Raw genomic sequence first — 22261 nt, forward strand, 5'->3', positions numbered from 1 at the left:
TCTCGTCATTGTTTGAGATCCGACCCACTACGGCGGTGAGATCAACAAACTTGAAAATCGAATTGGAGGGGAATTAAATACTTGTCGAAGTGACCACGAAATCATTTTTGTTAAAAGTCCATCTGGTTCAGTAATGCCCTTTGTGACTAATAAATAAACTTTAATTTTAGAAAAGGAAATGGAAAGCCATTCTTACCTGGTCCTCCTTCAGCTGGAAGGAGAGGAGGCAAAAGGGGCTATCACAGAAAGTAAAGTAGTTGAGGCCAAAATGTTGTCTGATTTCAAGAATTAGATATAGCTCAATTGGTAAGGGCGGGGGAAATCAAGATATTGAATTTGATGATCAGCCATGATCATAATGAATGGTGGAGCAGGCTCAAAGGGCCAAGTGGACTACTCCTGCTTCTATTTTCCATGTTTCTATGTTCGCATAGAAAAGGGCAGCACAGTGGCTAGCACTGCTGCCTCACAATGCCAGGGACCCAGGTTCAATTCCAACCTGTGTGGTTTGCACATTCTCCCCACGTCTGCGTGGGCTTCCTCCAGATGCTCCGGTTTCCTCCCACACTCCAAAGATCTGCAGGTTAGGTCGATTGGTCATGCTAAATTGCCTCTTAGTGTCCAAAAATGTGTGGGTTAGGGGGATTAGCAGGGTAAATTTGTGGGGTTACAGGGATAGGACACGGGTCGGTGCCAACTTGATGGGCCAAACAGCCTCTTTCTGCACTTTAGGGATTCTATGATTCTATTCTATGAAGTGTAGAGGGAACAGGATGTTGGGATGACTGAGGAATGGACCAAGGTATCATAGAGCGATCAATCCCTGCGGAAAGCTGAAAGTGGAGGGGAAGGGAAGATGCGCTTTGTGGTGGCATCACACTGGAGGTGGCAGAAAATGATTAATCGAATACAGACACTGGTGGGGTGGAAGGTGAGGACAATGGGAACCTGAATGTGATTCGGGGGTGGGCAGAAGTGTGGGAAATGTGGTAGACATGGTCAATCGCTTCTCGGCCTTTTGGCTAAGATCAAGTGTAGTATGGATCGGATGCTACGCTTGGTAGTGGCCATTGGGTTTCATTTTCATATGAAGCAATTTTTAAAAGCGGCATCTCGGCCTTTTGGCTAAGATGCAAATAAGATCAAGCCTTGGAGGAGGAAACCTCCCCCTCCTCCAATCAGCTTGGCTCATGTAGATCAGGCCCAAGAGAGGTGTGAAGGCCCTGTCTTGTCAGCCTGGATCGGAAATGTCTCAAATTGTTGAGACTCTGAATTGGACTTGATTTGATTGAATTGGAAAAGTATTTTAAAAATCTGGCACACAAGACTCCTGACCCACAGATAACACACCTGTTTTGTTTTCCCTGGAACAGGTTACTCACCTGTCACCAGAAGCCTGAGGGACACCATTCCACCTTGAACATGGCTGACCGGGACACTCGGCCACTCTTAGCACCCGCCCAAGGCATGTTGGAAGGAATTATAGGTTGATGATCAGCCTGTTTGGCCACATGAGGAATGTACATTCCACAGCTATCAAGTCCTCAAATGGGAGCTTCTTGCTCAGAGACAGCGACACTATGCACAGTGTCAGAAGACCACCCTGCTGTAAATTCTAAGCAATGCGACATTCCATGAAATAGCATGAGTTAGGACTAGTGCCAGTGCTTTAAGATGCCAAATTGCAAGCAATTCTTTTCAAGAACCATTCACAGTGGTCAGAGTACAGGAGACCATTTTGGCCCATCATGTCCATGCCAGCACACTCTCCCAGAGCAACATAGCTAGTCCCACTCCTCGTTGCCATGTGAATATATTTCTCTTTGGATGCTTATCTGATTCTCTTTTGAAAACCATGATTGAAGCTTTCGCCACCACTCTCTCCGATCGTACATTCCAGACCCATAAGATATAGGAACAGTATAAGGCCATTTGGCCCATCGAGTCTGCTCCGCCACTCAATCATGGCTGATATGATTCTCATCCCCATTCTCTTGCCTTCTCCCCGTAACCCTTGATCCCCTTATTGATCAAGAACCTATCTATCTCTGTCTTAAAGACACTCAATGACCTGGCCTCCACAGCCCTTTGTGGCATTGAGTTCCACAGATTCAACACCTTCTGGCTGAAGAAATTCCTCCTCATTTCAGTCCCCCCTCAGCACTCGCTGCGTGAAAAAGTGTTTCATCATGTCAACGTTGACTTCTACCATTGACTGGGCAGTGCTTGTGGGACAGTATTCAATTTGTATTACAAGATTAACTTGGAAAACCAAGCAGCACACCACACATCATAGTCAGAAAGAAATTTTAATGGTCAGCTGTACAGTCAAAAATCACCTGCATTTCTAGTGTAAAAATGTTTTCTGTTTGAAGGAAGGTCAACTTTCACCCTTCCTAAACAAGGCAATTCATTCAATTTGCTTGAAGTTCCAGTTCTGAATAGAATACAAATTATGTTTTAAGCAAAAACATTAATTTTGCATAATTTATGGCTCACTCAAATGCAATACATTACAGCCATGATTATCTTTGTTAATATTTCAAGTAAACACTTTTCTTTTACAATTCTTAAGAATTTCAGTTGTACATAGCTTGGAGCTGTCTGGTTTTTCTTTTAGAAAAAGAGGCTTCAGCAGATAATGTTACCAAGTCATTTGCGAGTGGAAAATGTGAATTCCTCTTCGTATTCGCACAATTTTCTTTTCTCGGTAAAATTCTCAGCAGGACGAATTTCGCCCTGCCCGAGACACATTTATTCACGTTAGCCAAAAATTCCAGCATTTCCCGGGCATCAGCACACACTCCACTTCATCCCACTGCAGACAAGTATCTTCATCTTGGAAATCATTATAGGATGGTCCTGAACTCATCAAAGATGAAACTAGGAACATGTGCTTCCACAACCTAACAAGGGGAGAACAATGTCAGTCAATTCTTTTGATGAACTGCTTGCTACACATCAGCACCAACCATAATAATGAAGCAAGGACAGCCTGGTTAGCAAGCGGCCACACTTCTAACATGTCTTAGAATCCCTACAGTGCAGGAGGCGGCCATTTGGCCCATCGAATCTGCACCGACCACAGTTCCACCCAGACCCTATCCCCATAACCCCATGCATTTATGCTTGCTAGTCCCCCTGACACTAAGGGGCCAATTTAGCATGGCCAATCAACCTAACCACACATTTTTGGACAGTGGGAGGAAACTGGAGCACCCGGAGGAAACCCACACAGACATGGGGAGAATGTCTGCGTGGAGTCTGCACAGTCACCTGAGCCGGGAATCGAACCCGGGTCCCCGGTGCTAAGAGGCAGCAGTGCTATCCACTGTGCCACCATGCCGTTTCTTTCTTCCCAAATCGAGGATTGCAGCCCCAACCCCACGTCCTGCCACCATGCTTCATCGGGCCCTCATCTACGTCTGCCACATTTCCCACACTTCTGCTCTTGTTCCTTCCCCTCCCTCCCAGAATCTCAATTGGATTCCCATTGTCCTCACCTCCCACCCCACCAGCCTCTGTATTCAATGGATCATTTTCTGCCACCTCCAGTGCGATGCCAGGTGTCCAGATCACCAATAAGCTGTCCTGGTCCCCCCATGCCAACGCTATAGTTAAAAAGGCCCACCAATGCCTCTACTTTCTCAGAAGACTAAGGGAATTTGGCATGTCCGCTATGACTCTCACCAACTTTTACAGATGCACCATAGAAAACATTCTTTCTGGTTGTATCACAGCTTGGTCTGGCTCCCGCTCTGACCAAGACCACAAGAAACTACAAAGGGTCGTGAATGTAGCCCAATCCATCATTCAAACCAGCCTCCCATCCATTGACTCTGCCTAGACTTCCCGCTGCCTCGGAAAAGCAGCCAGCATAATTAAGGATTCCATTTACCCCAGACTTACTCTCTTCCACCTTCTTCCATCAGGAAAAAGATACAAAAGTCTGAGGACACATAACAACTGACTCAAGAACAGCTTCTTCCCTGCTGCCATCAGACTTTTGAATGGACTTACCTTGCATTAAGTTGATCTTTCTCTACACTCTAGCTATGACTGTAACACTACATTCTGCATGCTCTCCTTTCCTTCTCTATGAACAGTATGCTTTGTCTACATAGCTCGCGAGAAACAATACATTTCACTGTATACTAATAAATGTGACATTAATAAATCAAATCAAAAGCTACCAAACCTTCCCCTCGCATTTCAGCATTCTGAAGGAGTCGGTCCCTGTGAGATACCCTGATCCCCTTCTCAGTCATCCTCCAACACCCCTTTCCATTCCCACGGCACTTTCCCATGCGAAGGTTGTTACACCCGCCCTTTTATCTCCTCACTGTCCAAGGCCCCAAACACTCCTTCCAGGTGAAGGAGCAATTGGCTTGTACTTCTTTCAATCTAGCCCTCTGCATTTGCTACTAACAATGAGGTCTCCTCTACATTGGGTCAGACAAATACAAACTGGGTGACCGCTTTGCAGAACACCTCTGTTCTGTCCGCAGGCATGACCCCAAGATTCTGGTGCCCTGGCGTTTTAATTCCCCATCTTGCTCTCATGCTGATATCTCTGTCATCGGCCTGATGTACTGTTCCAGCGAGACTCAACGTGATCTCCAGGAATAGGGTGGCACTGCTGCCTCACAGCACCAGGGACCTGGGTTCGATTCCCGACTCAGGTGGTGTTGGAGGATGCCTGTGTGGAGTTTGCACATTCTCCCCGTGGGTTTCCTCCGGTTTCCTCCCACGTTCTCCAAAGGTTGATTGGCCATGCTAAATTGACCCCAGTGTCAGGGGGATTAGCAGGGTAAATGTGTGGGGTTAAGGGGATAGGGCCTGGGTTGGATTGTGGTCGGTGCAGACTCGATGGACCGAATGGCCTCTTCCTGCATTGTAGAATTCTATGATTCTATGAGCACCTCACCTTTCAATGAGATGTTTTAGAGCCTTCTCGACACAACACCCAGTTCGAAAATCTCAAATCATAAACTCGGTCCCCTTATTTTGTATCCTTTTCTCTGCACATTTGCATTTTTTTTTCAGGCAGGGTCACACCTGCTCTAGGCACATATATTATTTCTGTTTCTTTTCTTGCCCTGTCACTAGTTCCTTTGACCTTGTAAATCTTCTGTCATAAAATCTTTCCTGCCTTTTCCACCCTATCGCAGACTTTTCCTCCTGTCCTTGTCCATTCCAGTCGTTGCTCAAAACCCATCTCGGCTTTAACTTTCCCCACTTTCAATGGAAGGTCATCGGCCTGAAACATTAATCCCATTTCTTTCGTTGCCTGCTGACTTTTATTCAGCACTTTGTTTTATATTTCAGATTTCCAGCATCCGGAACATTCTGCCTTTAGATTCTGTTCAGGTTAGCTCTGATATTATCCTGCGCGTTAGTTGTTGCCCTCCTGCAGATTGTTAAATTGGTTGCAACTCATTTTCTGTCACTCAGTGAGAACTCGACCAGTTAAGAGAAACAACCTATCGGAACCAGTTTCGCTTTTCCTCTTAAATTCCTTCATGGGATCGGAGCATGCCAACAAGGCTGACATTTATTGTCCATCCCGAAGGGCCTGGAGTAGGTGATGGTGAAGCACCTTCCTGGATCACTGCGGTATATGTGGTGTAGATACGCTCACAATGCTACTGGGGAGGTGGTGGGGGGTGTTACAGGTCCAGGACTTTGACCAAGCGACAGTGAAGGAACGGCGATATAGTTCCAACTCCGGATGGTGCGTGGTCTGGAGTCGAAGTGGTTCAAATTTTGCAAGGCTAGGATTTCTGCACCCCCCTACTCCCCCGCTGTCCCTCCCCCGTACCCACCACAGCAGATGCATGAGCCATTCTGACCTCCGCTAACTTCAGCGGGACTGTAAAATCCCCGCTCTATATTTCTCTAAGGGTTGTACTTGGAAAGCGGAGACCAAATTAAGGCAAAGAACTTTCTTCAAGTGAATCGATCTTGTGGATGTGACTCAATGAGGTAGACACGAATTTTGCCCAGCTGCGTAAAATCTGAATCACAGAATCCCTACAGTGCAGAAAGAGGCCATTCAACCCATCAACTCTGTACCAACTCTCTGAAAGGGCATCTTACTTACCCGGGCCCACTTCTCCACTCTAGCCCAGTAACCCCATGCATTTTACCATGGCCAGTCCACCTAACCTACACATCTTTGGACCAGGGGAGGAAACCCACGCAGAGACGGGGAGAACGTGCAAACTCCACACAGTCACCCAAGGTCGGAATTGAATCTGGGTCCCTGGCGCTGTGAGGCAGCAGTGCTAACCACTGTGCCGCCCCAGAAGAGATGGGAATCAAAAGCTGTTAACTTGCTATCATCTGTTCTGCACAGGGTTAAGATCTGTGCAAGGGGGAGAGACTGAGTAGTCTTGACCTGTATTCTTTAGAATTCAGAAGAACAGTTTAAGAAATCTACAACTAAAAGAGCATTATCTTAATCCTGGGAAGCATAATTCCTTCCAGATAGATTGGATTATTCATGTTAATGAGCATTTCTCTACCTTTCTGGATAATTTTGCGTAATAAACATAATTTTCCAAGAACATCAAGGCAGCCACAGCATCCGCAGGCATTTCCGGGATTTTCTGACTAAATAAGAAAAAGGGAAAAATAATGTGTTAAAATGTACCATTGAGTTAGAAAGTTAATATATCACACATTTCAAATATCACCGGAATAAAATGCAGAACTGTCAGCTTGAGGCCAAATTCTGCAAATGTTTTAATTGTTTTGGCCTCTGTACGTGTCCTGAAGGGGAAAAAAAATCAGAATTTTAACCATTAGAATCTTACTCTGCAGAAGGAGGTCATTAGGCTCATTGAGACTGCACCGACCACAACCCCACCCAGACCCTATCCCCATAACACCATGCATTTACCCTAGCAAGTCCCCCTGACACTAAGGGACAATTTAGCATGGCCAATCCACCTAACCCGCACATCTTTGGACTGTGGGAGGAAACCGGAGCAACCGAAGGAAACGCACGCAGACACAAGGAGAATGTGCAAACTCCATACAGACAGTGACCCAAGCCGGGAATTGAACCCAGGTCCCTGGCGCTGAGAGGTAGCAATGCTAACCACTGTGTCGCCCATTTAATGAAACGGTTCAGCGAGTAAAGCTTCCACCCCACACCCCCCATCCCCTCCCCGCTGTCCCTCCCCCGTACCCACCCATTCCCCCCCACACCCCCCATTCCTCCCCACACCCCCCATTCCCCCCCCACACACCCCATTCCCCCCCCACACACCCCATCCCTCTCCTCTACACCCCACACACCACCCCCCATTTGCGCACCCCCCCCACGTGTGCACACACGCCCCCCCCCACGCGTGCACACACGCCCCCCCACCCCTCTCCCTCTCCAATACAATCTTTACCTGGTGGTGCATTGCTCCACGGTGGAACGAACAAACTGGCCGATTAAGGCCAGAAAATGCTCAGTGTAACGAGAGTGAAACTGCTTGAGCAGAGTTACCAGTCCGACCACCAGAGGGGGCCAATCTGTGGGATCCGTGGATTTCTTGCACACCATTCCTGCAGACAAGTCACAACACAAAGCAAACACGTCAGGCCATCCTCACACTTTGCATGATGATTATTTGAGACTTGAAAACGCGTGCTTTTCTCGAGTTTCCTTCCCGGACACAAGACCCGCTGTCTCTTGGCACCATTAGCAGATGCTGGAACCCAGTGTGTCGGAGTGACCGTGTTCTCTGGATTCACGTCGATTGTAATTGGGATTCCCAAACAGCACCGTGGCTGTACCTACACCACATGCAGCACACAATCATAGAACAGAATTCCAACAGTGCAGAAGGAGACCATTCAGCCCATCAAGTTTGCACCGACTCTCCAATAGAGCATCCCAGCCAGCCTGCCCTATCCCCGTAACCCCCATGCATTTACCCCATTAATCCTCCTAACCTACACATCTTGTGACACTAAGGGTCAATTTAGCATGGCCAATCCACCTAACCTGCACATCTTTGGATGGTGGAAGGAAACTGGAGCACCCGGAGGAAACCTACACAGACACGGGGAGTAAAGACTCCACACAGACGGATACTCATCCAAGGCCAGAATTGAACCCAGGTCCCTGGCACTGTGAGGCAGTAGTGCTAACCACTGTGTCACCGTGCCGCCCCAGCAGTTCAAGAAGGCAGTTCCCTACCATCTTCTCAAGGACAATTGGGGACGGACAATGAATGTCAGTCTAGTCAGTGACATCCACATCCATGAATTAGCTTTTAAAAATATTAGTAGAATGGAGGACCTAATGTGCACGGGACCACTTCCCGCTTGAAATTTGAGCAGCATAGAGCAGCAAGCAGAAGAGTGAGCTTAGCGAGTTTAAAGTTTATTTACGAGTGTCACAAGTAGGCTTACATTAACACTGCAAGAAGTTAGTGTCAAACTCCCCTAGTCGCCCCACTCCGGCGCCTGTTCGGGTACACTGAGGGAGAATTTAGCACGGCCAATCCACCTAACCAGCACGTCTTTCGGACTGTGGGAGGAAACCGGAGCACCCGGAGGAAACCCATGCAGACACGGGGAGAACATGCAGACTCCGCACAGACGGTGACCCAAGCTGGGAATCGAACCCGGCTCGCTGGCGCCGTGAGGCAGCAGTGCTAACCACCAGGTTTCTTGTGTGGTATTAAATACAAGCATATCCTTCAACAGGCCGCATTCCCTGTTTCTGTGCACTGACATTCTGATTCTAGCAAATTGGCTACAGCTTCAGATGCCCAACCCCATCGGTCCCCAGAGAGGAGGACTGAGAATTCTCAGCCTCGCCACAAGATGGAGCACTGCCCATTATCTTGGGGAACACTAAACCTGCCGTTCAACAGCCTTTCCCTGGGAAACTTGCAGCAACTTAAGATCAGTCTTATCAGGACTTAAACACCCACACATCTGGAGGAGACACTAGACAATAAATAAAAGCAGTAAATCAGAGAAGGAACAAGCGACAGACAATTAAAATCAGTAATCAAAAGCATCCTGTTCTTATTTATATAGAGAGAGAGTTCAATACACTGGCAGCAAAACATTGTGCCTTTTATAAAAATGCGTTACCTTGGTTCTTAACATACTGCACTTTTGGCAGCTGAGAAACCAGAAACAGAAAGTTCACCACGGGGAAATACGGCAGCCGCTTTGTGGTAATGTAAATCTAAAAAGAAAAATAGAGTTAGTAAAAATACAACTCATCGCAATGAGGGCGAGAGAGAGTCCCATCTCATGCACCAGCTTTCCCCACTTAAGGACATGGTACCAGAACCCGAGAGTTCAAATCCCACTGTGACCAAACTGTGTTGGCCTTAGACTGGCTCACTAATGCCCCTTGGTGAAGGGACTGAATAGCACTATCACTGTGGTTGGCATTGCTGCCTCACAGCGCCAGGGACCCAGGTTCGATTCCCGGCTTGGGTCACTGTCTGTGCAGAGTCTGCACGTTCTCCCCGTTTCTGCGTGGGTTTCCTCTGGATGCTCCGGTTTTCTCCCACAGTCCAAAGATGTGCAGATTAGGTGGACTGTCCATGCTAAATTGCTCCTTGGTACCCCTAAGATGTGTATGTTAAGGGGATTAGCCATGGTAAATGCGTGGGGCTACGGGGAGAGGGCAGGTCAGAGGGCCTGGCTAAGATCGTCTGTCAGAGAGTGGTGCAGACTTGACGGGCCGAATGGTCTCTTCTGCACTGTAGGGATTCTATTCTATTGTCTAAATGCTTTTTAAAAGACAAAATTGTACCCGCCTCCACTACTACCTCTGGCAGCTTGTTGCAGACACTCACCACCCTCTGTGTGAAACAAATTGCCCCTCTGGACCCTTTTGTATCTCTCCCCTCTCACCTTAAACCTATCCTCCAGTTTTAGACTCCCCTACTTTTGGGAAAAGATATTGACTAGTATGATTAGTTAGAGACTCATATGAAGTATTGCCTCCCCCTCAACTCACCTTACTAAGGGGGTTGTGAATGCCAGCAGCCTCCATGTAAGCTGTGATTTCATAAAGCAGTGTGTTGTCATCTTTCGGGTACGGTAATGTAGGGTCCTGATAGTGTGCTTCAACATCAGCTAACAACGACCTGAAGAGGGTACAGAAGGATAGTATGAAGTCTCACAACACTAGGTTAAAGTCCAACAGGTTTATTTGGTAGCACAAGCCACTAGCCTTTGGAGCGCTGCCCCTTCATCAGGTAAGTGGGAGTTCTGTTCACAAGCAGGGCATATAAAGACACAAACTCAATTTACAAAATAATGGTTGGAATGCGAGTCTTTACAGGTAATCAAGTCTTAAAGGTACAATGTGAGTGGAGAGAGGGTTAAGCACAGGTTAAAGGGATGTGTATTGTCTTCAGCCAGGACAGTTAGTGAGATTTTGCAAGCCCAGGCAAGTCGTGGGGGTTACAGATAGTCTGACATGAATCCAAGATCCCGGTTGAGGCCGTCCTCATGTGTGCGGAACTTGGCTATCAGACACGAACAGGATTCTCCAGTCCCGCTGCAGCGAATGGAGATTTGGCTGAGCGTAAATTCTCCAAGCTTGCTGCAGCAGGAGTGGGGCTTAAACAGCCAGTAAGATCGTGCCCTTACAATTTCTATTGCAAGTGTATATAATTTAATATTGTTTTCCCTTCAGATACAGGGTTAAATGAAACCCCTTTCTCTCAGTTCAAGTGGACATGAAGTATCCCATGGCATCATTCAAGCAGGAGCAAGGAATTTTCCCAATCACCAAGCCAACATTCATCCCGCAAACAAGCTGGCGAAATAGATTAGTCGTCATATATCTTGCTGCTGTTTGTGGGACCTGCCTGTGACCAAATTGGTTGTAATTACCTACGAGGAGAGATTGCACAAACAAGGGTTGTATTCCCTGGAGTTCAGAAGGCTGAGGGAAGTTTTGATTGAAGCTTTCAAGATGCGAAGGCGGACAGACAAGAGTAGAGAGAGAAACTATTTCTGTTGGTTGGACAGGCTAGGATGAGGGGGCATAAGTCTAAAAAAGAGAAGAACTTGCATTTATATAGCACCTTTCACAACCATAAGAAGTCTCTAAGCGCTTTACAGCAAAGAAAGTCCTCTTCGAAATATAGCCACTGCTGTCATGTGGGAAATGCCACAGCCAATTTGTGCACAGCAAGCTCCCAGAAATAGAAATGGGATAATGACCAGATAATCTGTTTTTATGATGTTGATTGAGGGATAAATATTGCCGAAGCCACGGGGGACCCGACTTCCCCTGCTCTTCTTCACAATGGTGGCCTGGGTTCTCTTGTATCCACCCGAGCAGGGACATTGGCAGCCTGGGTTTAACGTCTCATCTGAAAGGCAGTATTTCCAACAGTGCAGCACTCCCCCAGTGCTGCACTGGAGTGCCATCCATGAATTCTTTGTGCTCAACCCCTGGAGCGGATGTGAACTTGGGAGACGCGAGTACGGCCAACTGAACCATGGCTGTCGTCCAATTTGACCCAAACCTTTCCGGAGCACAATCCAGAAACACTTATAACGAGCAAAGGACAGCAGAAGTTTAAACTCTCCTGCGCAAATGATAATTGACGGTAGATCATTTGCAAATTTAAAATCTGAAATTGTAAGACTTTGTTAGCCAAAGGTATTAATGGGTGAAGGTGGGTGTATGGAGTTAGGACATTTAGTGGCAGAACAGGCCGGAGGGTTCTAAATAACTGGCCCACTCCCATTCCTATGTTAACAATAGTAAATAGATTTCAAAAGCATTACACTGGCTCTGAAATGCCTGCTCCAGACGAGCTCCGTGGAACAGTTGATCCCAGAGCTCAGTCAAGGTAACCGAAAATAAAAATCCAAACATTAACCTTAGCACCAAGAAATAACTCAACCTCTAAGTACCGTTGAGTAATGGTGTTTAGTAATACAGCTACCCTCCCCGCGAACAAGCAGGAGAACCACTGAATGCTTCAGGCACCACTGTCGGGTGCAAGTTGTATGTAAAGGGCTGTTTTTAAGCTTTGTTCTCCTGTTTGTCATACAAAGATTGACAAGTGTTCTTACTGGTTGAGATTTTCCAAGGCTGCTGCAAGGTGCTTCGAGTCAAACTTGCACGAATAACTCAATTCGTTGGCAATCTGTTGTCTTAATATCTGCATCTGTCCCACCTACACATTGAAAAGAAGCCAGACAATAAAAGGATAATTCTGTAAGTTAACAACAAAATGGTTCAAGACAGCAGTTGACTATCGAACGAGCGCTCATTAACTTAGCAGTAAGTATAACAAATAGGTTTAAAATTCTTCCAATCCACTAAATAGGGCGGTACGGCGGCACAGTGGTTAGCACTGCTGCCTCACAGCACCAGGGACCTGGGTTTGAATCCCGGCTTTAAAGTATATTTATTAGTGTCAAAAGTAGGCTTACATTAACACTGCAATGAAGTTACTGTGAAAATCCTCTAGTCGCCACACTCTGGCACCTGTTCGGGTACACTGAGGGAGAATTTAGCATGACCAATGCACCTAACTAGTGCGTCTTTAGCCTGTGGGAGGAAACTGGAGCACCCGGAGGAAACCCACACAGACACGGCGAGAATGTGCAAACTCCGCTCAGACAGTGACCCAAGACGGGAATCGAACCCGGATCCCTGGCACTGTGAGGCAGCAGTGCTAACCACTGTGCCACCATGTTTGAGCTTGGATGACTGTCTGTGCAGACTCTGCATGTTCTCCCCATGTCTGCGTGGGTTTCCTCCGGGTGCTCTGGTTTCCTCCCACAGTCCAAAAGACGTGCTGGTTAGGTGCATTGGTCATGGTAAATTCTCCCTCAGTGTACCCGAACAGGCGCCGGAGTGTGGCGACTAGGGGATTTTTCACAGTAACTTCATTGCAGTGTTAATGTAAGCCTACTTGTGACACTAATAAATAAACTTAAAATTAAATAATCAGGGTTTTAAAAATTCTTTTCATTTCTAAATTCCCCATTGGCAAATGTGATAATAAGTCAGCCACTTTGTGATATGTAAACCAAGCTTTAAAATATTCTGTATTGAGTGGGATTTTCCGGCCATTCCCACTGGTGGGATTTTCCAGTTCCACCAGCAGCAGAGGGTGCGAACAACAGGAAACTCCTTTGACAGCAGAGGGACCGGAAGATTCCACCGCCTGCCAATGGTGGGCTCTCTCTGCCGCCACACTGAGTTTAATTCAAGCCAGGATTTTCCAGCTCTCCTGTGGGAGGTTCTCCCGTGCCGGCTGTGGCGAGTCATTCAAATGTCCGTCGACTCTGGCGGGTCCGGAAGATCCTGCCAGTGGGCAGAGATAGAAAATTCCAGCCCTGTCCAAGTGAGCGGATTTTGAGTTGAGTTAAAATCAGGCCCCAAGTTAAACATTCAGCATTGCACAAAACAGTGCTCCAAAGAAACTGCTGTTTCCATAATTCACCATCCGACCTGATCACACAAACAAACATCTCTAATTTACTATGTACAGTCCTGCTCACCCTATTATAGAAAGGATATCATTAAACTAGAAAGAGTGCAGAAAAGATTTACTAGGATGCTACCGGGACTTGATGGTTTGAGTTATAAGGAGAGGCTGGATAGACTGGGAATTTTTTCTCTGGAGCGTAGGAGGCTGAGGGGTGATGTTATAGAGGTCTATAAAATAATGAGGGGCACAGATCAGCTAGATAGTCAATATCTTTTCCCAAAGGTAGGGGAGACTAAAACTAGAGGGCATAGGTTTAAGGTGAGAGATACAGAAGGGTCCAGAGGGGCATTTTTTTCACTCAGAGGGTGGTGAGTGTCTGGAACAAGCTGCCAGAGGTAGTAGTAAAGGCGGGTACAATTTTGTCTTTTAAAAAGCAATTAGACAGTTACATGGGTAAGATGAGTGTAGAGGGATATGGGCCAAATGCGGGCAATTGGGACTAGCTTAGGGGTTTAAAAAAAATGGGTGGCATGGACAAGTTGGGCCAAAGGGCCTGTTTCCATGCTGTAAACCTCTGTGACTCAATGACACTTGCCCATGACTCGACGACTTTATATATGGCATAAATCCTACTCATCCAAGCCACACACACCTGCACCAAGACATCGGACTGGATTTCCTGATGCAGTAGCACACTGTGGATTGATCGATATCGGTCACTCAGGTGGCTCAAGGTTGAGTGAATGGCATAAAGGTTCACCACTGTCACTTCAACGGTTTGTGACAACGCATTGCTGCGTAACAAGATGGGCTGAAAATTTACAGCCTACATCTGGCATGACTCTCAACACCCTTAGTGAGTGAAGTAATGTCTTCTAATGCGGTGATTTAGGACTGAATTTTGCATGCTCGGATATTTTGTTTGATTCCGTTTTGAATCATAGTCTTACAGCTTGAAGGCAACTATTCTCATAAAATCAAGATCGGACCGGCATGAGCCGGTGGGGTGGACAGAGCCGTGACTGCAATCCTCAAGTGCTTACACACTCAATCCCTGGATATAATGAAAGAAGAACAGAAAATGCCGGAAAAACTCAGCAGCTTAGTGATGCACTATCAATTACGATATGAGGACTTCAGCGAGTGAGTGAACTAACAGGCTTTTATTCGCAAAGAACTGGAGCACACCCTTGTAGCTAACCTGGCCCAGACTGAGGCGAGGAGGAGGAACCATCATCTTTATATCTCACTCAGGTGGAAAGGGAGGTCTCAGGTGGAAAGGGAGGAGTCTCGGGCCAGGTGCAGCATGGGTGTGTCCAGGCATATACATGTAATTACAGTGGGTCACCACACTTAGGTAGCATCTTTTTTCATTTTTTCCACAGAACATGGGGTGTCACTGGTTAGATTGGCAATTTTTATTTGCCCATCCCTAATTGCCCTTGAGAAGGTAGTGGTGAGCTGCCTTCTTGAACGACTGCAGTCTATGTGGTTAGCACTGCTGTTTCCCAGCGCCACAGGGACCCGGGTTCAATTTCAACCTCGGGTCACTGTCTGGGTGGAGTTTGCACATTCTCACCGTGTCTGCGTGAGTTTCCTCCGGGTGCTTCGGTTTCCTCCTCCCACAGTCCAAAGGTGTGCAGGTTAGGTTGATTGACCATGCTAAATTGACCCTTAGGAGATTAGCAGTGTAAATGCATGGGGTTGTGGAAATAGGGCCTAGGTAGGATTGTGGTCAGTGCAGACTCGATGGGCCGAATGGCCTCCTTCTGTACTGTAGGGATTGTATAATTCTATGAACGAGGTGTACCTGTTGTGTTGCTTGAAAGGAAGTTGCAGGTTCTATGGAATGAGAAACAGTGACACATTTTTCATCAAACGGAAATTCCGTTTCCCATTCTACAGAGCCTGGCCTGTTGATCATTTTCAACATTTTGTGTTTTTAATTTCAGATTTTCAGCCTCCACAGATTTTTGCTTTTACTTCAAAAATATTTAATTACCTGCACAGTGTCAATGGAACGTCCTGAAGTCATGAAAGTAGCAATGGGGCCGATTTTACCAAATCGGGACTAAGTGCCGGGTCCGGTCGTCAAACGGATCCGCGCCCGGCAGACACGCTCCAATGCACCCATACGCCTTTTTTCAGTGCCGGTCTATTGGGCGGGGCTTAGCGCTGTTGGAGTGGCCGGAGCTCCAACTGCGCAGTTCAGAACAGACCGCAGGCAGCGCGCCCGAGCGCGGAAGGCAAAGCAGCACGTTATAATCACAGGAACTAAAAACCTGACAGTCCAAAATCTGGGATAATATTACAGGACAGGGATGGGGGGGATATACATTTTGAAATATTATCCCAGATTTTGGACCGTCAGGTTTTTAGTTCCTGTGATTTGGACATTTTCCTCCAAAGGGAATTCCTTTTATCCTCTCTGCTGTCTGTGCTGCTTTGCCTTTCCCTTGGGGGGCAGAATGGAGAAGGGGAGTGACGTGTCTGCCCCTGGGGGGAGGGGGGGGGGGGGGGAGGGAGATGGAGAAGGGGAGTGACGTGTCTGCCCCTGGGGGGGGGGGGGGGGAGAGATCCCTCCTCTGATCCCTCCTCCGGTGGGGAGGAGGGATCGGCCGCAGACTGGCAGCAGCCCCCACCCCAGGGGCAGATACGTCACTCCCCTTCTCCATCCCCCCCTCCTCCTCAGGGGAGACACGTCACTCCCCTGGAGGGGGGTCCACGAAGGATGGTCGGGGGGGGGGGATTGGCTTCGGCGGTTCCCCTGCTGAATTGGAGTCCCATTCGGACTTTTATTTAGCAGGTCGTTTAATGCGCGGACACGAAATGGGCCGCAACCTGGTAAAGTCGGATTCGTCGGTAAAGTTGGGCGCGAGCTTCATTAAGTCGATTTAAATGCATGCAAATGCATTTAAATCGTCACGCCGGCCGATTCGGGCACGCGCCTGACCTGCGCCCGGATCGGGGCTCGGTAAAGACGTGATCTGCCATGAGTTGGGTGCAGATCGCGTTTTAGGCCCGACGCCCAACTTTACCGCGCCGGGCCCAATGTGTTTGAAACCAGTATTTTGTGTGACAACTCAGTCTGATCATTTCCTCAGCCTTTCCATACTACACAGAATCATAGAATCCCAGAACAGAAGGAGGCCATTCAGCCCATCGAGTCTGCATCGGCCACTATCCCACCCAGACCGTAACCCCATCTATTTACCCTGCTAATCCCCCTGACATTAAGGGCCAATTCACTACAGCCAATCAACCTAACTTTGCACATCTTTGGAGTGTTGGAGGAAACCAGAGCACCCAGAGGAAACCCACGCAGACACAGGGAGAACATGCAAACTCCACACAGACAGTGACCCGAGGCCAGAAATGAATTTGTGTCCCTGCTGTTGTGAGGCAGCAGTGCTAACCACTGTGCTGATAGTAAAAGAAAATCCATTTTTCCATGTAAAAACTTGACTTTTATGCAACACACTGCAGCTAGTTCAGAGAACAGTTGAGTTTACAAGTGCAATGTGTCCGTTCTCTCACCTGTTGAAGAAGACCTCAAAAGTTGCGTGTCTCGTTCTGTCCATCGGGTTCAAGGCAAACTGATTCATCAAATCAATGACTGAATGGAATGAAAATATCCTGCAGCTTTAAGCACCTTTGCCTCACTTCTAGGGGCGACTCTCAAGAAAAAAGATCCAGGTGATGTTTTTACATTTACTGGAAATGCTAAACTTTCCTTTGGCACGATCCTTCCTGTCAGTGAGAATGATGGAATGGCCAGTTCCAAAACATCTGGCCTTGCTGGATGTCTAAGGAGATTTGTAAATCATCATCAGGACAATTTAGCTACCATGTGTTAAAAAAAATCCCAGTAGGAAATAATTGCACCTTCATTGACTTTGCCAGAGATGGAGTAAAGAAAGCCATCTTCGGGAGGACAGTGGGATCATTAACTCTCAATGTGTCAAAGCACAATGCTACCTCGACAACCTTATATTACCAATGAAGCAAGAAGACATTGTGCAACATTTATTCATTGCAAAATAGAAGGTTCCAGAAACACAGAACAAATTGCAGCAGAAAACCCAACATAAACAACCACGTGCAAACACAAAGTGATTACCTTTAGAATGGAATCCTGGTAAGATGACCAGATCTTCTGAGTTTTTGTCACGGCCGCAGAATACACTTTGCTGGAATTTGCTAATGTTTGTGGAATGGAAGAGTAGAGTACAGTAAGACATCCAAAAATTAAGGTTTACGCATTACTTCCCTCCCATCCCCACCGTCCCTCTCCCCTAAAGTCATTTCCTTCCACATTTATTACATACCCAGAGAGAGAATCACCATGGCCCCTCCCCATTCTGGAGCAACATGAAACCTGACTGGCTGGCTCTTCACCGAGTACAGCGATAGCTGCTGCAAGGAGCTAGCAGGGGAGCAGAATTTACGGGGACTGCTTGATGGAATCATTTTACTCCTGCAGTGTATCTGCAAAGGTGTCCAGCAGAGCACCAGAAAATGCAACGGAGATGCACGGAAATTTGCTGCTACCATTCAGACCCATCTCCTTGTGCTCATTGTAAAGGGCTTTTTCCACCAACTGTCCCAGCACATCTCACCACCTACCCCTTTGCTTGCAGCATTGTAACGGGTGCGGTGGAGTCAGTAACTGGATGGCTTAAGATCGATGTGGAGATGCCGGCGTTGGACTGGGGTGAACACAGTAAGAGTTTTAACAACACCAGGTTAAAGTCCGAGCAGCGCTCCGAAAGCTTATGGTATTTGCTACCAAATAAACCTGTTGGACTTTAACCTGGTGTTGTTAAAACTCTTACTGGCTTAAGATCACCAGCACTAGAACACAAGGTTTAGGAGGAATTGTTATATCTGCTATAATAATTGCCAGAACCAATGCTGGAAGTAAAATCAACAATAACTTTTAAAAGGGAATGGATAAATACTGGGCAAAGAAACATTGAAATGGCAAAGAAGAGGAGAGACAAGAGTAAGACTAAGCTAGCAGCTCTTTGAGGAACAAAGGATCGAATGGTCTTTTTCTAAGTACCTGGCTTTCTTTGGAGCATAGAATCTACAGCACAGAAGCAGGTTGATTGGCTCATCTATATTGGTGTTTATGCTCCACACAATTCCTCCCCTCGCACCCAACTTCGCCTCATCAATGTCCCCTTCAATTCCTTTTGCCTTCATCAAGTTCTCCCTTAAACACATCAATGCTATTCGCCTTAACCACTCCACATGGTAAGGGTGGAGTGTTCTGAAGATTTCTCCTGAATTCTTGGCAACTATTTTACATTTATGACCCCTAGTTTTGGTCTCTCACACAAAGTGGGCTACATGTCACCCCATCAAACAACCCCTACAGTGCAGAAGAAGGCCATTCAGCCTATCGAGCCCACATCAACAACAATCCCACCCAGGCCCTATCCCCATAATCCCACATATTTACCCTGATAATCCCCCTGACACCATGGGTCAATTTATCATGGCCAATCCACCTAACCTGCACATCTTTGGAAACCGGAGCACCCGGAGTAAACCCATGCGGCCACGGGGAGAACCGTGCAGACTCCGCACAGATAGTGACCCAAGGCCGGAATTGAACCCAGGTCCCTGGCGCTGTGAGGCAGCAGTGCCAGCCACTGTGCCATCCAAACTGTCAAGATCTCTGTCAAGCCAACTATCAGCCTCCTGTCTTCTAAAGACGATGATCCCAGCTCAGAAAACAGCTGTCTTTACCCATTATGTTGAAATATTTTTGTGAATCCAACCAATGCAAGAAGCCATTTGGCAAGTCACAATCCCTTAAAGTTCTTGCGACAGCGTTGAAGACTACATCTTTCTAATCAAGTTCATCTCAGCTGAGGCAATCTGATAATGCAGCTTCTCAAGATGAACTTAAGGAAAATGACCAACACTCAGGCTCCAGGATACAGAACCGTGAATGAAGACAGTTCAAAGCCACATTGTGGGAGTCAGGAACATGGTGCGCATGATAAGCACACGTCTGCATCAAATCCAGGCCAAGCATGTCCAATTAATACTTGGATGAGACATTACAAAGTGAACTTTCAGAACAGTTCTATATATTAGGGTCAGTTTAATAATGGTTCTTCTAACTCTTGCCCTTTCTTGTTTGAAGAGGTAGCTTAATGAGACCTGAGACCTTACTCCTTTAGGCAGCGTGCTTGTGAAATGTGCAAAGTTTGCCAGCCATACTTTCAACAAGTCTGTCAGAGACTCTGTGGGCCCTATTTTACCATTTTGATCCTAAGGGCTGGGCGGACTTGAAACTGGGAGTGTTTCAGATCCGACTTTTAGACCCGTTCACAGGCGCCCCCATACCCACTCTGTCTGAAAAAATATCAATTCCGAATCGCGTTGCAGAAGTCTGTGGGCGGGGCTTAGAGTGCCCGAAATCCAGCAGCTCCGATCGGAGCCTCCAACTGCGCATGTGCAGAGAAAAAAATATAATAGAATACGGCTCCCATGCCACATCCCTCCCGGGCCGGATAATGCCTTCCATTGGCCCCCACAGACATTGCCCCACCCCCACAATATTACTGACCCCCTTATCCCCCGATTCCCCCACCACCCAGACTGATTGTGGGCCCCTACCCGCCTTCCCCCTCACTGATCACAGGCAGGGTGGCAGCAGACCCCCCCTTCCCCTCCACTGATCTCAGGCAGAGTGGCAGCAGACCCCCCCTTCCCCTCCACTGATCTCAGGCAGAGTGGCAGCAGACCCCCCTTCCCCTCCACTGATCTCAGGCAGAGTGGCAGCAGATCCCCCTTCCCCTTCATTGATCTCAGGCAGGGTGGCAGCGGACCCCACACCGATCTCAAGTAGAGAGCCATTGGACACTCGGCACTTACATTCTCACTAACTGGAGCGCCCAAATCGGACTTTTGTGGAACATGTCTGTTTCGTGCCGGTTCTGGATGGGCGAACGCGGTGGTAAAGGAGGAGGTGCTGGTAAAGTTGGGCGTGCAGCCCATTAAGTCAATTTAAATGCATGCACGGTCCCGATTGCGGCTATTTTCGGGCCTTGGTAAAGGGGAAACCAGCGCAGAGGCGGGCATGGATCACGCTACTCGCTTCATGCCCGACTTTACCAAGTTTTTGTGCCCGTTTTGATGGTAAAATCGGGCCTACACTGTGTGTGTATGGGGGTTGGGGGGCGGGGGGGGTGTGTGTGTGCGTGTGCGGATAGTAATTACTTGAATCCAACACCCTCTTATGTATGGCCTTTACTTGCATGTTTTGGAAAGTAAGAAACTAAGCTTTAAACCAACAGGTTTTTGAGCTTCGACAAATATGAAATATTAGCATTTATAGAGAAACAGAAAATGAGTGAAATTCTGACCCTATTAACATAATAGAAATGATTTATTTTAAATCTTCACACAATCTTCTATCGAGAATTAACTTTTCTCCTTTAACAATTCCTTAACTGTGGCTTTCCAAATTATTTTTCATGTAACATTCACTTTTAATAAATTACTAACTAACAAATCACTTACAATGCTGTAAAATTGTTTAGAAAAGATAATGTCCGAACTTGCCATCGAATACACAGAATTCATTCCTTGTCTACATGACTTACCTACGATTCCTTTCACTGGATTCACATGAACCTGGAAGGGTTTAATCGTATCCATCACAGACTTGTCCCTCAGCACATTTCGATGAAGCATATCGAGGAAAATCTAGAAAGCAAAGTAATTTTTTTCCTCAATACGGGTATCAATAATCTGGCACTGCTGGATTCTGCCCACTTCACAACGCGCTGCAAAATCTTAAACTAAGTGGCTGGACGGTAATTTTGCATTAAATAATCAAAAGATTTAATAAGCAGTCAGTTTAAAAAACATTGTCTTGTAGTGTTGTTTGCTTGTTTAGCATATCTTCACACCAATGCTGTCTTTTTACCCTTTGGGGAATATTGGGGGAACTGGTGGAAGGATTTCCAAGTTAGTAGTCAGCCCGTTCATTGTTCTGCATTGAAAGCTCCTTCTGTGGCCAACAAGTCCCAGCATTGGACTTGAAACTGGAGCTTCTGGTCCAGAAGGAGAGGCGCTACCAAAAGGTCTCTTACTGCCTTGCATTAACTCATTGGTTTCCACTCCTTCCTGCTCCCTGGCGGCATGGTGGCACAGTGTTTAGCACTGCTCCCTCAACGCCAGGGGCCCGGGTTCAGGTCACTGTCTGTGTGGAGCTTGCACATTCTCTCCGTGTCTGCGTGGGTTTCCTCCGGGTGTTCTGGTTTCCTCCCACAGTCTGAAAGACGTGCTGGTTAGGGTGCATTGGCCATGCTAAATTCTCCCTCAGCGTACCCGAACAGGCGCCGGAGTGTGGTGACTGGGGGATTTTCACAGTAACTTCATTGCAGTGTTAATGTAAGCCTACTTGTGACATCAATAAATAAACTTTTTATGAGAGCACTGAATGGAAAGGATTCACTATTTGTATCAAAACTCTTGGGTATAAAGAATTTTTCAATAAATAATGGCCAGAGAAATCTGCCACCCCATCCTAAATCAAAGCAAAGTCTTGCCTTCAGGAACTATTAGTATTGATATTGCTTTCCCAATCTGTGAACAGATGAAGACAGTACCATCCATGGTGCAGCATATAGGTACCACCCCATTACATCATCTCCAGAGAGAGGCAGAAAAACAACTTAGAAAAAGCTTCGGGGGATAAAAAAAAAGAGGAAATTCCTCCCCGACTCCTAAAGTCAATCGAGACAAATTCCACAGGATTTCGCAGAAACCGCTATCCCTAGTTACCACGGATA

The 22261-nt window shown here is 47.0% G+C and overlaps 1 protein-coding gene and 1 non-coding gene across 2 annotated transcripts in view; one reads left to right on the forward strand and one right to left on the reverse strand.

Annotated features, from left to right (window-relative positions):
• Positions 1-1002: 1002 nt before the first annotated feature.
• LOC144496231 (U2 spliceosomal RNA) lies at positions 1003-1201 on the forward strand. The gene has a single exon (XR_013498403.1). It is a non-coding gene; the product is annotated as a U2 spliceosomal RNA (small nuclear RNA).
• A 1090-nt stretch (positions 1202-2291) lies between these two features.
• The window catches only part of washc5 (WASH complex subunit 5), an 81033-nt gene continuing 61063 nt past the window's right edge, over positions 2292-22261 (reverse strand). Inside the window, exons 21-28 of the mRNA XM_078216805.1 lie at positions 21068-21170; positions 17563-17642; positions 12073-12176; positions 9992-10121; positions 9109-9205; positions 7407-7563; positions 6528-6615; positions 2292-2906 (exon numbers count right to left, since the gene is read on the reverse strand). Of these exons, the coding sequence (XP_078072931.1) occupies positions 2850-2906; positions 6528-6615; positions 7407-7563; positions 9109-9205; positions 9992-10121; positions 12073-12176; positions 17563-17642; positions 21068-21170 (816 nt within the window). The 3' untranslated portion in view covers positions 2292-2849. The remainder of the gene's footprint in view (positions 2907-6527; positions 6616-7406; positions 7564-9108; positions 9206-9991; positions 10122-12072; positions 12177-17562; positions 17643-21067; positions 21171-22261) is intronic.

The sequence above is a fragment of the Mustelus asterias genome, chromosome 7, assembly GCF_964213995.1.
Source record: "Mustelus asterias chromosome 7, sMusAst1.hap1.1, whole genome shotgun sequence".
Lineage (NCBI taxonomy): Eukaryota > Metazoa > Chordata > Chondrichthyes > Carcharhiniformes > Triakidae > Mustelus > Mustelus asterias.